The sequence below is a fragment of the Abramis brama genome (assembly GCF_963993115.1).
Source record: "Abramis brama genome assembly, chromosome: 10".
In the NCBI taxonomy this organism is placed as follows: domain Eukaryota; kingdom Metazoa; phylum Chordata; class Actinopteri; order Cypriniformes; family Leuciscidae; genus Abramis; species Abramis brama.
In genome coordinates, this window is record NC_139972.1 from 3,586,268 (window position 1) to 3,603,572 (window position 17,305).

Below are 17,305 nucleotides of genomic sequence, written 5' to 3' on the forward strand. Positions count from 1 at the left end.
TAGTGCAATGGGGTGGGTGCGGGAAGGGGGGAGGTTAGAGGGGAATTAGTAGTCGTATAAGTTTTCTTTCTTTTATTGCAAAATATTTTGTATACTTTGTCAAAATAAATAAAATACACTAAAAAAAAAAGAAAAAAGAAAGAAAGTGACCTTTCATGTGCTTTTGATTTTGTAAAGTGACTTTGAGCATCAGACAAAAGCTATATTAAAAAGCTGTAAAAAAGCTATGTTTGAGAATGAATTAATATAGATTATCTAGTTAGTTTTCTTATGAAAATATGTGACAGACATAATATCTCATACTGCATATGTGACTGTGTGTTTTATTTTAGGATTGGCTATCAGATGACAGTCTGATCTTCTGATGATCATCTGATGGTGAATAAGGATCCACTACAGAGACTCAGTCAACAGAATCAACAGAGACTGAAGATACAGTGACTTCACGGTTATAAATTAAGACTTCATTTAGCAGGGATGTGATTTTTCCGGATTAATCCGGAATTCCGGATTTTCCGACCTGAAAATGTGACCTACGTGAATCATGCAGATCTGTAATAAAAAATTTAAAAAAAAAAGGGCGGCGGGGGGGTAATTTCACAGCCGTCACCATGGTAACTCGGGACGGAACCACAATCGCCGCGAATCGCGGCCACACCGGGCGGCACGTCAACATGGTTACAGATGGCAGAGAGATGCAATCTTTCCCCGCCCAGCGAGTGCTTGAAGTGCGTCAGAAACAGAGCGCGTGCGCGATCAGTTGTTGGTCATTTGTTGTGTAGCGTGCGCGACGCCGCATCCATATAGACAGCATTGCTTTTTTTTGAGGGCGCTTAACACACAGGCTCGTAGAAACGGGCCTGGCAGCTCGCGCCAGTTCTAGACGCGGTGAAAGTTTCCTGATTGTGACGGATGGCCTAATTTACATGACACATTATAAATGAGCATTATAGTCTGCGATAGATACAGTGCCAAAAAGAAGAGAAGAGGATAAAAGGGGATAAAGACAGAGGTAAAGTGATGTAGTGAATGAACAGTTTATCTAATTGCATAGGAGTAAGATACTATAATTTCATGGCAGTTATTTTTACCTTAAACTTAATGTTAGCAGTTGTTCTGAGTTCTCCAGACTGTTTGATTTTGTTACAATCATGTCAGTTTTAAGACGCATTTTTTATTATCACTTTTTTATTAATGTTTTACCCTACAGTTGTGCAGTTTTGGGGGGAATACAGTACAGGCCAAAAGTTTGGAAACATTACTATTTTTAATGTTTTTGAAAGAAGTTTCTTCTGCTCATCAAGCCTGCATTTATTTGATCAAAAATACTGATTTTTTTTATTTTTTTATATTGTGATATATTACAATTTAAAATAATTGGTTTTCAATTTATTATACTTTAAATTATAATTTATTTCTGTGAAGCAAAGCTGAATTTTCAGGATCATTACTCCAGTCTTCAGCATGTGACATCCGGTCTATCACATGATCCTTTAGAAATCATTCTAATATTCTGATTTATTATGAGTGTTGGAAACAGTTCTGCTGCCTAAAATATTTGATGAATAAAAGGTTAAAAAGAACTGCATTTATTCAAAATAAAAAAAATATTTTCTAATAATATAAATCTTCTTTACTATCACTTTTTATCAATTTAACACATCCTTGCTGAATAAAAGTATTGATTTATTTCAAAAAAAGAAAGAAAAAAATTACTGAACCCAAATTACTGACCAGTGTATATTGTTTATATAAAATTCTTCTTCTTTTTTATTTTAATTTTAATTTTATTACTTTTTATTCATCAAAGTATCCTAAAAGTATCACAGGTTATTAAAAAATATTAAGCAGCAGAACTGTTTCCAACTTTGATAATGAATCATCATATTAGAATGATTTCTAAAGGACTGGAGTAATGATCCTGAAAATTCAGCTTTGCATCACAGAAATAAATGATAATTTAAAGTATAGGCTAATAAATGGAAAACCAATTATTTTAAATTGTAATAATTTATCACAATATTGCATTTTTTTTGTTATGTTGTTATGTGTCATACTCATGACATAAGTTGGATATTGCACATTAAGCAGTTTAAGTTTGGTGTAAAAAAAAATAAAAAATATATATTTTATTTTTTAAATTCAAATAAGTTGTTGTAATGTGTCATAAAAAGTTGGATGTTGCACATTTAGCAGTATAGGTTTGGTAAAAAGATATTTTTTAAAATTCAAATAAGTTATTGTCATTGTTGTTATAATTATTATAAAATATTATTATATTTTCCTGCTTTTTTGTCCTTAGCCAATCACATGCCTGATTTAGATTTCAACGATCCTCTGACAGACCTGATGAGGCGGCAGTGAAACACCTTTTATTTTAGAGCAGCAGATTACAGATTACATTATTTTCAGACTTCAAAAAAATGGCCAAACTGTTCGCAGTGCTCTGCCCAAAGCGGTTTGAGCACCCTGATGCTGAGGAGAACATGCTGGAGCTGGCCCGGTTCTACTCAGAAGACATGCCCAAGCCAGAAGACGCAGTGGAGGAGTTTCGCTCTTTTCCTGCATTGTATTCAGAGTTAAAGATGGATCTCACCACCGACGCCGTCCTGCCATTCCTCATTGCCAACGACATGGATAGAGCATGGAAAGAGCCGACCCACACCTGACCCACACCTGACCCACACCTGACCCACACCTGACCATTCTCCACAGGATTTATAAAACCCTTCCCATCAGCAGCGCCAGTGCCGAACGAAGTTACAGCCGTCTGCGGCTCATTAAGACATACTTGCGTTCGTGCATGGATGAGGCCAGACTGTCAAATCTCACCTTGCTGTGTGTGGAGCGGGACATACATATTGACAAGGACAAAGTGGTTGGCAGATTTGCCACCATGAAGGAGAGGAGGATGAAGATTTAATAAGGGACCATGATATGTATATAGTTTTGTTAGATTTATTTGTTCTGGAGGATCGTTAAGCAGACAACAAAATGGTAAATAAAAATATCGTCTTTAAAAATGTGTATTTTAGTTATGAATAAGTCACTCAGTCAGAATGTTATAAATCAGTTGTTTTTCTCAAAGTTTTCATCCCAGTTAAGTTTTCATGTACAGTGACGTGCGGTCTGGGTATGCAAACTAGGCACTGCCTACCCTGCCAAAATTCAAAAATAAAAATGTTTATTAAATAATAAACTTGTATTTGTATTTTTACTGTTTATTCTTGTGATTTATATATGCAATATGTGTGTTATTCCAATTATTTAGACGTTATGATGACAAATGTAGCAGTTACGCATAATCAAATAAAAAACAAATCGTAGAATAAGTAGTGCTTTTACTGTCCATTCATTGCAGACGACAAGCGAAAAACCCTTCGCACTTCGATCCTGTATTCTTTAACATGTACGTCAAAAAGCACAAATCTGCTGTGCCTTTGGACGTAAATATGGTATGCCAGTAACATCTCCGTAACATATCAGACATGGACCAATTAAAATCGAGATATTACTGGACATTTGCGCAGCTAACGTCATTAACGTTACACCACAGCTAGCCTACATGCCTAATCCCCGCGCCAAACTCAAAGCCAAAATGACAGCACCGGCCGTCATCACAGAGTTAAATGTTTTAAATTGAGAGCCAGAGACTTTGCAAACTGAAGGCCGGTAAAGATGAGTTTTACAAAGCTGTGATCGACGTCTTCACGAGGAAAGAGCGGCGGATGAATTTTATGTAGGCTACAAATAATCTACCGATTGGTGAGTCAAAAACTATTTTGGGCTTAATATTGAATTGATAAATGTGGTTGAATTAATGCAAGCCATTTGCCTTCATATTCAGTTGAGCAGTGTGTGATTTTACTTTTACTTTTGGCCGCTGTGCAACAATAAGGATTAAGAATGGTTGCATTCTGATGCTGGAGTGGACATTAACTACTGTTACCGGTGTGTGCCTGTACCGCGCTTGTGTGTGTGCGACGTGCGTGTGTGTGTGTGTGTGAGAGAGAGAGAGAGAGAGAGAGACTGTGAGAATACACGATATACATCCTGATTTGTACATTTCTTGATATGCCGCGCTTGTGCGTAACGTTTACTGTTATTATGTATTATTAGCCTAAACAATAAATCAGGTAATCTGGCTTTCATAACTCAGTGCCTAGCCTCTTTAAGACATCACCGCACGTCACTGTTCATGTAGCACCTGTAGCCTACATATGGAGTTGTAAACAAACTATATAATAGTATATATAATAGTGCCATGTCAATTATATAATGTGGCACTGATTGAGCGCACTTGGCCTGTTCAGCACCATCGCTTTTTTTCTTGACTGGCAAACTGTTTTCTTTGTTCGTCAATACAAACTTGTCAAAAAATGTGGTTTTATTTAACATATAAGCTTACTTGGCTCAACAAGTGACACATTATTACATATGCATTCATCAGATATTTTACGTTTTTTTAACGGTTTTAATTTTAAAATGAATTGGTGGCAGAGTGTCCCATGATGAAGCTCCGCCCCCACTGTACTGAGTCTAGCTCCGCCCCCACTGTACTGAGAGTCTAGCTCCGCCCCCACTGTACTGAGAGTCTAGCTCCGCCCCTGCGCAGCAGCTCGAGTTCTTACCAGAACCAGGAAGTATGACCACATTAGCCCGGTTCTGTCAACACTGCACTATTAAACATTTTATAAATTGTAAAATATTGCTGATTACTTACAAAGCACTAAATGGTTTAGCTCCGCAGTGCTTGAGCGAGCTCTTAACGCATTATAGTCCTTCACGTTAGTGATGTGCGGATCGATCCTGAAGTATCGATACTTCGATACTGACGTGGTATCGAAAAGGATCGATCCTCACATAAAAATATCAATCCAAATGTGTTTTTTTACCAGTAATTTTTTATTAATTTAGCACGCAATTCAGTGCATAAAATAAGCTTCTAAGTGGAAAAATAAGCGAATGTTAGCGGATAATTGTGTAGGATAGAACTTTTTCTCCTAGTCATCTGGATACAAGACGAAACCAATCAATCACAGAGAGCGTTCGATGCTGGTGCTTCGCTGAGCTCACAGGCCCAGTGCGTTTGGGAAACGAAGCCTTGCTTAGATGACAGAGAAACAATCGGGAGTTATTTCGCAATAAACAAACCAAAAGTGTACGTAACGGTTCAAAATGTTGACATCAGTAAGATTTTTTTAATGAAATTAATATTTTTATTCAACAAGGATCGATGCATTAAATTGATCAAAAGTGACAGTAGTAGTTATAACCCTATACCATGTGTCAAAATGATTGATGACTTCCGGTCCCGCCCCCGATTGTTATCGATTGTTATCGCTTCGACCATATGTTTTGACAGGTTTATCTTTCCGGCATATGTTGTTATGGTTTGCCCTATCGTCCTAGCTAGTCGTAGATAATTTGGTTTGACAGGTTTATCTACCGGTGTCTTTCCGGCATATGTTGTTAGGGTTTGCCCTATCGTCCTAGCTAGTCGTAGATCATTTGGTTTGACAGAAAGTTTTTGACCCTATTTGACCCTTTTTTATCCGTAGATCATATGGTTTTGACAGAAAGTTTGAAGACGCTGTTAGGATATGTGTCAGCATATCCTCTGCATTCCGGAGCCCATTGTGAGCCCCTTTGGAAAGTGAGAAGAAAAAAGACTGTTTTCCTGAATGCCTCACCAGCCAGAGTAGTGTGTGTGTGTGTGTGTGTGTGTTTGTTTGTTTGTGTCTGTGCGCACGTCCTCTGACATGATCCCCTCCACATTCCTGAGGTAACAGTGAAAGTGAGAAAAAGAAAGTTGCCCTAATAATGTTTTTATATTTCACACAAATAATATACAATAATATCTTACTAAAAATCTACTGAAACCATTTAATTCAGTTTTAGACAAAAGAATAAAAAATCATATTACATAAACATTCCGTTCTTTAGGCCTATAAATGTATAAAATAAAATAGTTATCTTGCTAATTTAACTAAAGTTGAAAACCATTCAGTTCTTTATAAAAGTATATAATGAAATGCTTATAAAATAAATATCTTATTGATCCAATTGTTTTAGATAAACAAAAGAATAAAAATCATATTACATAAAACATTCTGTTCTTTAATAGTATATACAATTAAAAATCTACTGAAATTTCTTTTTTAGATAAAAATAAAATTAATCTAAGTCTGCTGACTGAAGATTTCATGAAGCACCAGCCAAATGGTGTGTGTGTGTGTGTGTGCCGCCATCTTTCTGAATTTATTTCAAAGCATAATCGTAAATATGATCTTTTAAAAGACTGTTTAAATCTTTAAAGTTTGAATACATACACATCTTCTATTTAAGATTACTGTAATGATTTTGTTTAACGGTGACCTAAATTATAATTGTTATTAAACAATGTCTGTTCAAAAACTTTAGATGGTTGAAAAACTGTACTTAGGCATCTTAAATCTCATTTATATGAAAAGATTCAATCAGCATTTTTTGTCCATGCGGGGTTTACATTTTTATGGTGGGGGCTTTCCATAGCCATAATGATTTTTGTACCGTAACTGCATATTCAATCCCGTAGGCATACACCTAAACACAACCATCACAGAAAACTACATTTGTACATTTTCAAAAATGAAATAAGTAAATAAATAATTTAATAAAATGTAAACAAAGTTTTAGCTAAATAAATAAATAAATAAAAAACTTGCATTTCCAGAGAGGTGAATGAACTGAAGCTTCAAGATATAGGGTGACAATGTCACAGTAAATCTAGTCTGCGTTCCAGAGTACATCCAGAGTTTATACTAAATTCATTTAAAAGTTTAAATGAGATATTTTAAAATTAAAAGACTGTTTAAGTCAAATCTTTAAAGTTTTATTAAAATCATATCTTCTGTTTATCTTCTTAGAAGACTTATGTATTATTTTTACTAAACATAGTCTGTTCAAAAACTTTAGATTGTTAAAAAAGTGTACTTAGGCATCTTAAATCTTATTTATACAAAATATTTCAAACAGTATTTTTGTCCATACAACATGTTTGTCACAATGCTTTGTTGTTGTTGTGTTGTTTTTAAGAAATCCTAGGACTCCACGTTGCTCTTATTTAGACTAAGTTGTATCATTTGAAAAATCACCACACAATTTCAGAGACGCGATGTGTGATAAGTAAAGTTGGTCTTGAGCGAATATTTAATTTTACTCGTCTTCAAAGCATGATCTTACTGGTAGCTATGATCTATTACACGTATAAGATCATTTTTACTTGTATCTCCCGAACTATCCTTAATCAGTGCGGAAACATTTCTGAGAATATACTATCGGTTATCTACTCAAAATATATGTAGAGGTTTAAATCCGGTGTTTAAAATCTGTCTGGTGGCTGCATGAACAGTCTTTGGGTAGAGCTATGGCAGGAAACATGCCCTTTGACCTCCTCGATTTTGTAGGCTTTTGTAAGTTAGTCCTCCCAAAAGAATTTCTCCCATCTAGCGGTGAAATTCTATTTTGCATTTAAACGAATAGTGCTCTCTAGCGCCTCCCTTTTTCAAATGCGGTAGCACATCATTGAGTTTAACTATACATGTTCTACCGTTATGCTGCCTATATAATGATTTACACAGCCAAGCTGATTACTTACAAAGCACTAAATGGTTTAGCTCTGCAGTGCTTGAGCGAGCTCTTAACGCATTATAGTCCTTCACGTCTATAGCGATCTCAAAATTCCGGCCAGCTGATAATACCTAGAATATCAAAATCAACCGCTGGCGGGAGATCCTTCTCATGTTCTCATATAGCGGTTCACAGACGGTTGTTGTCACAGTCTTTTGATCAAAGATAGATGATCATGATCATGATCAACTCACAGTGTGTTGCTGCTACGACCTACATCTACTGAGTGACTAGCCAATAAAAATGCAACATGAAATGGCGTATTGATCAAGGCGACATGGCCTAAAACTTAAAACTACTTTCCTCAAGCTCCATTTGCAAGATTGGCATGTGAAGTTCACCTCTTTTCCCCAGTCATGACTGAGTCCATATTCTCCTCTTTCACTTCCTCTTCTTCTTTCAGAGCAGATAAAAACCACAATTGCCAAAGTGTGACTGATCTTGCTCTATTTGTTTACCACTAGCGCATGCTGATGATGTTTATTCTTCTGGACTAAGGATTGAATAGGTGTGATCATCGTAAAGTCTACATACATGTCGTACCTAAGTTTATTAGATCCATGTCGTACAGTGTGATTTGTACTGATCTTACAGAATCACACAGTCTGTATCAGGCATAAAAGAGAAAGCAGATCCAAACCAAGCTAAAACACTTCATTTAAAAAATAAAATAATAAATGAAACATCACTGAGCTTACTTAAGCTGGACTGTGACGCTATTTTCTTCTGGAAACAAACTTTGTCGCATTATTTTCCTGTTATCTCTGTAAAGCTGCTTTGAAACAATCTGTATTGTAAAAAGCGCTATATAAATAAATGTGACTTGACTTCGAACGAATTCTCACCGACCTACGTCACTCTGTGGAAATATTTGCATAATTCTGCCCAAATGCGCACGCAGAGAAAGAAGGCGTGGCTTCAGTTGTCAGTATTGTTGTGGAGATGCTATGTGTTTCTGTGCGTAAGCAAAAATCAACACTTTATTTGGCCTTCCGAAAGTGGACGCAATTACGGATCAGTGGTTCAGATTTATTTACAACACTGTTCCAGAACAGTACAACCCAAATGTTCATGTGTGTGAAGCGTATTTTACGAAGGACAGTTTCCTGAACCTGAGAAAGTACAATAACGGCTGCTCCAACTTTGCTAGGGCAATCTGGCGCTTCTGAATCAGAGCCTGCAAGTATGTTTTATTATTATTTGTTAAAGTATTAGTATTGACTGTTCAAATGCAGAGTTTTGTGCAGTGTAGAGAAACACATTGTCGTTCTTATGATCAAAAGTGCAGAAATGGATTTATGTTTACAAACATAGTATCTTCTGTTCACATGGCTACGCGAAAGCGATAAATAATTCTGTATTATTATTTTTTAAGGCCAGACAAGTCATTTGTTGAGGTCAATTTGTAAAGAAAGACAACACGCCTGAGCACATATATATTCAAATGCGTATAGACAAGTTTCCTGAGTGAAATAGGCGGGCCGCCATTAGCCTTTCACTCTGCCAAGCACTTCCGGTTAGCGAGTTAACGTCTTTTACTGTCTTTGGTTAGCGTGCAGAAAAAGTAAACTATGGATGGTGTTACACGCCGACACGGCTCCGGGACATATTGTGCTGTTCGCGGTTGCAACAACTCGTGGCGATTGCTGAATGTTTGGTCGGAAGGAGAATGTTTCGACCATCAACCATCTACAAGGCGCCAGTGTGGATGTGCTCCCCCGTATGCGTTGTATGAGAAACCAAAAACAGATGTTGAATCTCGGAAGTGGCTAGCGGCTTTGAAGTTGAAGAATCCGCCCAGAAGACTGTTTGTTTGTTCTTATCACTTCATTGATAAAAAGCCCACAGAGGAAAACCCTTTCCCGGAACTTTGGTTGGGATACGAGCGACCTCCCCAGCAAAAGAGACGTCAACTCGACAGAAACACAAGTGACACGCAATCGGATGATAAGTGTATCTTGATATTTTTCTGGTTAGCTAAAGTTTGCAGCATAAGTTCGACTGTTGATATATGTGTCTCTGTCCTGTGTTAGTAGGGTATATACATTTATAGTTGATGCTGTTTGTCTTTTAGAAGTGTGCATCGAGCCGAAGTTTAAAGATGCTGCAACACAATGGGAGGACCTAACAAAAACTGACCACAGCTACGCGGCAAAGTTGGACCACGTGAACAAATCGACGCAGACTGGGGGTCAGACTGTGGCTGATGATATGCTCCTGGATGATGATACCTCACTGCTGTACACAGGACTGCGTCTGGTATAGTTTTTTACTTTGGTGAAAACGATGTTGCCATTTAGTAAACCATCATGTAGTATTCCTGTTGTTGACCAAATACTGATGACCCTCATGAAACTGAAACTGAACCTTGTGTTAGGGGATGTGGCAAAGCGCTTTAAAGTGTCTAAAGGTGAAGTAAGTAAGGTGATTGCTCACTGGATTGATACACTGGGTGAGCAGCTTGAACCCATGGTTGCCTGGCTGCCAAGAAGTGTTATTCGTGCTAACATACCACCATCCTTTAAAAAGAACCACCCCCAGACCACTTGCATCATCGATTGTGCTGAAACGGCTATTCAGAGAGCCACAAACCTTAACTGTAGGAGTGCCACTTTCAGTCATTACAAGGGAACCAATACTGCCAAATATCTTGTTGCTGTGTCACCTCATGGGCTGATAATGTTTATATCAGAGGCCTATGCTGGTAAAAGCAGTGATAAGTTCATCACTATAAACAGTGGGTTTCTGGAGGCCCTAAGGCCTGGTGATGAGGTAATGGCTGACAGGGGTTTCACGATTCGAGATGTACTACATGAAAGGAAGGTGAAATTGAATATTCCTGCCTTTACCCACAAGCGTGGTCAATTGACCAATGAGGAGGTAACGCGCACTAGACGAGTGGCCAATGTCCGTATACATGTGGAGAGGGCAATCCGAAGACTCAAAGTCTTCAAAATTCTGTCCCAAACTGTCCCCATCTCCATGACCCCGAGGTTGGACAAGATTCTTATCATATGTGCTGCTTTAGCAAACATGAGGTCCAGACTCATCCGACTGCCACATGAGGCGTAAGTCCCTATGAAAAGTAAAACCTGGGTTACCTGCAGTTGTTTTTTGTTTTTTTAAAATTGTACATATTCCTTTTTTTTATTTTATATATATAAATAAAAAATTTCAGCTAGAAAAACCTGTGTAAATTTATTGTTATTGTTCCCTTTCTGGTGTTGTGATTATTGATAAGACAAAACAGAGTTTTAACTAAGAAAAACTTGTGTGAGTGCTATTCTTTTTCTTGTATTGTAAATATTGACACATGACAATAAACAATTTGATTTTTGAGAAGAAATGAATTAATTTTTATTGATCCTATTCCATAACAAAGGGACAATTTCATTTCAGTTTTTTATAATTAAATAAAAACAAAGTAAATACAAGAAAAAATCTCAAAATATTACAAAAAGAAAAAGACTAGAATAAAATAAAATATTAAATAAATAAAATTAATAAATAAAGATAAATGATAAGTGACTGATATAAAATAAATAAGAGTAAGTAAAAGAAAATAAATAAAATAAATCAGTTTGATAAAAATAAATAAAAGCTAGAAAGGATTTGTCACAAATTTGTGACAACAGGGGACAAGGGGTTAAAAAAGGAATGACTAATCACCCCAGTACACATAAGCAGGTCATGCTGATTTTACAACATTCATGTATCTGGAGCACAACTCCAGCCTTCCATCATCGAAGTCATCGACAACTTTTGGCAACATGTGGGTGAAATAGAAGGAGTGTAGCCTTGAGATACGTCCCTCAACAAAGGTTTGGTCGTAGGACACGTTGAGCTGCAGACATTCAGTGTTACTCCAAATCACCAACAAGGCTTGCCGTAGCCCTGTGCAGTGCATGCCCAGTTGCACCTGCATGTAATATCCCTTTGGCCCATTGAAGGACAGATGGAAGTCCCCTGTGGGCATGCGTTTGATCTCACTGCTTTTAGCAGCAAGTGCTTCAGTAAGGGACTGGTTTTTGACTAAGACAGGGCACTTGATCTCCAGTAGTGTGTCTCTGTTCATGACACCATCCGGACTCGCAGCAAGCCATGGCTCACTCGGGCAAACCACCAAAGCTTTCACATCGATGTCATGACCTTGGTCTTGCAGGTATTGCCTGACGTGCTCTTCACCCTCTGCTCCTTGCCGGGTTGCCGCGTTACCGTGAAAGGTAGGATGGAGGTGTTCAGACAAGAATTTGTCTGGTGCTGTGGTAGCCCGAACTGGCACATTCTTGGCTGTGCTTGCTGTTATCCGTACCCGTCGCATGTCATGCCACAGTTGTTCCCTGCTCTGTTCTTTTGTGTGCTGCTCAATGTACATAAATTGGGTTGTGGTCATGTCAATGTATGTGGTGTAGAATGCCCTACATTTCTCACATTCAAGTTGTGTGTTGTGATCACTATGATGTAGGGGCAGTGGAGCTTTTGATGTCTCGGCAGACTGAGCAGGGAGGCTGGTGTTAAAAGTGAGCTGCATTAGTCCACTGCCAGGTGCAGTAAAAAGTGCCGCTATTGGTGTGGAGAGACAGTAATTTTGCCATTCTTCCAGTGTCTCATGGACTTTTACCTTGCGACTAGGTGTAGAGACTATGCTGGGATGCCAGTGATGCTGGTTGGTATAGATTATTTCTGCTGTGTCTTCGGAAAGACACATCTCTGATTTTTTGCTGCCCAGTATTGCTTTTTGTCCCGGCATTCCAGCAATTCTGCACATCAGTGCAGGCAAGCCCTGTCTTCCCTTGCCTCACAGCATTTTCTACCTGCAGACAGAAACAAAATCACACACTTTTTAAATAATGGTTTGAGCATCACAGCACAATTGACTTCTTTTAGAGACAACATTTTGTAAATCAAAATAACAAGGGTATGATGAAGGTAGAGCGTTTTTGTTACTTTTCAAAACAATCTATGAGCTGGGCCTGCAGCCATCAACATCAATGTTTAACCCCTTAATGCCTGAATTTATTTAGACTTATATAAAAAAAAATATGAAAAGAATAATAAAAGAATAAAAGAAAATATAATTAAATATTAAATAACATTTAATAAAGTGATAAATAAGTGAGTAATATAAAAAAAAAAGTAAAAGCAAATAGATAAATAAAATAAATCAGTTTGATAAAAATAAATAAAATAAACAAAAGCAAATTTGCCACAACAGGCGTCAAGGAGTTTTAATAAAGGTGTGGATGGGCGAAGAGCTGCTTATGGCAAGGATTTGGTTAAAAGGAAAGCCCCCTTAGACAATAAACAAAACAACCAATAAAACAGAGAGAGATCACACTATTTATACTGGGGAACATGCATCAGTAAAAAAAAGTCTAGTGATGCCTGTGCTTGTTTACATATTAAATATTAACAACAAACCACAGCCTCATGCCAAACGTCAGATCAAGTGAATGAGAGTATATGGTTACACGTTTGCACAATAAACTGCATCCAAGTTTGTTTTTTGTCACTAAATGAACCAGGGTTTTCATCATCCTGCGATTGATCACTTGTACAGCAATCTGGTTTATCAGCCATCCTCCTTGATACCATTAACATTGCTATCAATAAACTCTTTTGTCACCTAGCACTGAATTAATTAAAGCACTGTCAAACACCCCCGCATTCTGCGCTCACTGTAAACACCTTGCTGTTGTCTTAAAAGTAACTCTAAAAGTAAAAGTAACTCGCAATGTATGCAAAGTGTCTCTCTTCCTATCAGCGCCGATCAACGAGCATTTAAAATGCTAGGCAGGCAGGCTAGAGGGGGTTACTTTTTATTTTTATTACTCTTCGTGTTCTGTTATAGATTAACACACGGATACATACAAACATCTTAATACAAGCATAAGATGGGCTTCCAAAGCACGGCGGCTGCATGGCTACAGGAACGTCCGGGTCCGGCGATACAGGTACAGCCTGCAGTCTCCACATCTCCCGTCTTGGTAACCAAAACCCAGGCGTTATGCGCTGAATTGTTAACGGACTGGCTTGGTTGAACATCGGCCTTTAGGTAAATTAAACTGCCCATATCCTGTAAAAGTACACAGCCCACTTTGTCGGAATGGGGGTACAGAAACGCCTCTGAGCTTTTCAGGTTATTAATTGCATTCCCATCCACCGCCATGGAATCAATAAAATAAGAAAAGATCTTGGATGTTGTGATGCTGGGCCATATCGACATGTTGTCCGCCCATGATGTTACCTTACTTGGATGCGGAATGGTCAAAACACCATTTTTAACTAGATTTTCGGTCGAATGTTGCCATTCCAAAGCCATTTTTACACCACTACTCAGCCTGCGCCGGAAGTTCTTGGCAGAAACAGGAAATAAACCGGAAGTGCCCGGGAAACTTGTCTATACCTATAGACTAAACACGTAATACGCATGTGCACGGCGTCAGCGTTTTCACAGGTTTGCGTTTGCGCAGAGATAAACTTTTTTTTTTTAAATGAGCGGCCGGAGCGTGTTTAGGTTTTTCTGTTAAAACGGTGTCGTGTTCGCGGCCTCTAAGTTAATAACTAATGATCTTTACAATGGAAGTGAATCAATCAAAACTAACTTTAGCTGAACAATAACTTTATTCTAGAGCTGCTGTAAAGCCAAACAATCTCTGTCACCTTTGTAGGATTGAGTGCGAAACAAACACAAATGAATCTTCCAGGTGAATTGTTCAAACATAATTTCTCACAGAACTGAACATTCCAGACACCAAATCACCAACCCCAGAGCCATAAAAGAAGGCTCCAGCCAGCCAGTCTCCGTTGACCAACGAAAACCCCCAGCTAAGAACTTTATGGCCATGCAAGCTTCAAAGAAGATGAGCCCAACTAAAGAAAGAACTGGTCAATGTAAGATAGCTTGGAAAAGAATGATTGGCTCAGAGATAGCACAATTCAGCCCGATCAAGATAACAGCAGAAGCTGCTCGAGCCCACAACATTCCAGACTCCCCCCTCCGTAAGGACCTCTGATAGACCTCAGGGTGTAAAATCGTTTCAAACCACAGAGCTGAGATTTTACCTATAACATAAATAAAATCATTCAAGAACAATTTTCAATGGACTTATAGATCAAGCATCATGCAACGACATGATTCTATATTGTTCCTACAATAGATGGGTGTATCTGATATGCTTAGATGCCATACAATTCATGTAATTGTTATAATTGTTAGATTTTTGAATGAAAATGTGTTGTGTTTCATATCGATATGATCGTATGTTCTTAATTCAAAGGATGGCTTGATTGAAATCTGTGGAAAATGTTTCGGATTCTTATAATAGTAATAATGTCTTAGCTGTGGCCTCTGTACTCTTTGCTAGAGCTTAGAGAGTAAGGAGAGCACAGATAAGCTTGATTTATGATAAGAAGTGAAGAAAACGCCACCTCCTAAACAAAGACAGTGTCTAATTGGTTAGAACTGATCCAGGAGGCTGGGCGGACATTTGAGTTTAAAATCTTAACACCAGAACAAAGTTTAGAGTTTCAGTGCAGAACCAAAAATGCAGCGGGAGATGAAGATCTAAGACAGACAAGTAACCATGTAAAACGCGCAGACGAAATAACCCAAATCAAGATCTGAAGAACATGGGTTAAACAGCTTCATTCAAGCCATCATCTACTCTTCTCAATTTCCTTTCTTTTCTTAGTTTCCTTTCTTTTCCGTTGTGAGTCTCGGTTCTAAGTTAAGTTTTGCGACAAGATTTCGAGCCACGTTTCTTCTGCAAAGCCAGCTTCAAACAAAGACTTTCATTCCGCCAGCACGCCACGTGACTGACCACGTGACCCAGACATCAGGCACGGAGACCAGCCAACGAACGGACCGGGAAAACCCTTTACACGCAACAAAAAGGGAATCCCCAAAAGCAAAGACAAGCAAGTACGGCCTCCAGACTCTTAAACTGAACTGGTGTATTTGATACTGATTTAATAACCTAGGAAACGATAAAAGGGTTAAACTAATGATTGATGGTTCATTCAGGTTGTGTTTTATAAGTGCATAGAAACTTGGGATTACATCATCTCACTCTTAAACTCACTCTTAAAACTTAATCTTTCCTTACTCTCTTTCTTTCTGCAACGCGTATGAATGTGTGTGTCTGTGTTAGATATTAGTTGTATGTGTTAGAATAATCAATAAAGTCTTGTTTGTATTTTAAAGAGAAATATTACTTGTGTTATTGTGCTTACAAATTTAATGTCTTAAACTTCTGATCTAAGTTACCTTGCTAACTATATAGTGTTTCACTATAGTTCGGATATTTATATCCGTTGCAGAGTTGATAATTGCAGCCAGTTCAAATGAACCGCGAACGAGTCATTTGCTCGGTTGTAATAAGTGACTCTTTTGAATTCCCTATAAATTAATTAATAATTCCTTTGAGCTAAATTGTAATCACTACAAATTACAAATATCTTACACCTTAATCTCCTATTATCACTGTAAAGCTGCTTTGAAACAGTCTATATTGTTAAAAGCGCTGTATAAATGAAGGTGACTTGACACAAACACTCTCAGGTACTTTTTATTATCACAGAATGACACAAAACAAAGTTTTTAAGATTTAAGATTTTATTAGTATCATTCGTAATCAAAACGGCCCCTGACTCTTAATACAGAATTAATTTTGCCATGTTTTCTCTAGATTTAAATGATATTTTCAGCAAGCAAGATACAGCTGTTGGGTTAAAGTATCAGATGTGTTTATTTCAAGTGTGCTGCATTTAGAAATCTCACAATAACAGCAACATTAATGACTGATAATTGCAACCTCTATCAAACACATGGATTTTCAAAACTTTTAACTGATTATATTTTAATTTCTTAACGTCTTCCAAACACCATGACAAAAAGTGCAAGCTGGAAAACATGCATATTTACGACAGTAAAATAATTTTGGTGAATATTCATCACTTCATCAAATTATAAACATAAACGTTTTTCAAGGCAAACTTTGATGACCAGAAAGTTTGAAGAAGTTTTAAGAGATTGAAATTTGAAGGTTTTCATTTTAAAGTAGTTTGAAGTTTAAAGCTTAAAGTTAAGGATTTGAAAGCAATAGAGTCTAACAGAAAATAGACAGATAGATAGGGTGCTAGGGTGTTTAACACACTGCAAACATGCTTTTAGCACTCTGGTAACAGGTTTTGAGAGCAACTTATTCACAGTCTTATTCAGGTTAACCCGGCGTTAGTTATCACAGGGTTAAATGATGTCTCAAATGGAAAAAACTGTGTTCACAAACCTTATTCTTCCTTTTCTTATGTTTTCTCTTCTTCTTCTTCTTCTCATCATCACTGTCGGAAGATGACGAGGAGCTACTTGATGATGAAGATGATTCCTTTATGAAGCGAGAAAAGAGCAGTGAGTGTTTTTCACATTCATCTGTGCAGTAAATCTACAGAACTGAATCTGACCTTCACTTGTTTCCTCTTCTTCTTCTTCTTCTTCTTCCTCTTCTTCTTCTTGTCATCCTCACTGTCACATGATGATGATGACGATGAGCTACTCGATGACGAAGATGAATCCTTAAGCAATAAAAGAAAAGGATTGTATTTTACTTTAAAATCCTACTGTGAATTTTAGAAA

General features: G+C 37.5%; 5 protein-coding genes across 14 annotated transcripts in view; 2 read left to right on the top strand and 3 right to left on the bottom strand.

Moving 5' to 3' along the window:
• The window catches only part of LOC311091393 (uncharacterized protein), a 354,781-nt gene that overhangs the window by 334,301 nt on the left and 3,175 nt on the right, over nt 1-17,305 (bottom strand). The gene's annotated exons all lie outside the window — the stretch shown is intronic.
• The window catches only part of LOC311091343 (uncharacterized protein), a 530,654-nt gene that overhangs the window by 321,377 nt on the left and 191,972 nt on the right, over nt 1-17,305 (top strand). Inside the window, exons 20-21 of one of the 9 annotated variants that reach the window (XR_014608052.1) lie at nt 333-448; nt 2,303-3,199. The exons of 7 other annotated variants lie outside the window; for them this stretch is intronic. Coding sequence is in view for 1 of the 2 variants with exons in the window: in XM_084127243.1 (XP_083983369.1) it covers nt 333-357 (25 nt within the window). In the remaining variant the exon portion in view is untranslated. Of the gene's footprint in view, nt 1-332; nt 3,200-17,305 lie in introns of those variants that run through there. One more of the 9 variants, XM_084127243.1, reaches the window with a different exon arrangement.
• LOC311091398 (uncharacterized protein) overlaps nt 1-17,305 on the bottom strand; it is a 171,044-nt gene that overhangs the window by 86,086 nt on the left and 67,653 nt on the right. Inside the window, exon 5 of the mRNA XM_084127351.1 lies at nt 16,962-16,987. Within this exon, the coding sequence (XP_083983477.1) occupies nt 16,962-16,987 (26 nt within the window). The remainder of the gene's footprint in view (nt 1-16,961; nt 16,988-17,305) is intronic.
• Nucleotides 1-17,305, top strand: part of LOC311091399 (uncharacterized protein) — a 116,571-nt gene that overhangs the window by 71,084 nt on the left and 28,182 nt on the right. The window lies entirely within an intron of this gene.
• LOC311091385 (uncharacterized protein) lies at nt 572-17,105 on the bottom strand. 2 transcript variants are annotated; one of them, XR_014608060.1, is made up of 2 exons: nt 2,699-12,603; nt 572-2,665 (listed from the first exon to the last, which is right to left on the bottom strand). XR_014608060.1 is itself a non-coding variant. In XM_084127333.1 (2 exons), exon 2 carries the CDS (start codon nt 12,437-12,439, stop codon nt 11,360-11,362), a length of 1,080 nt encoding a protein of 359 aa, XP_083983459.1. In that variant the 5' UTR covers nt 12,440-14,334; nt 16,139-17,105; the 3' UTR covers nt 572-11,359. The 2 variants fall into 2 exon arrangements, 1 of the variants encoding a protein (XP_083983459.1); XM_084127333.1 differs by adding an exon at nt 16,139-17,105 and having other exon boundaries at nt 572-14,334.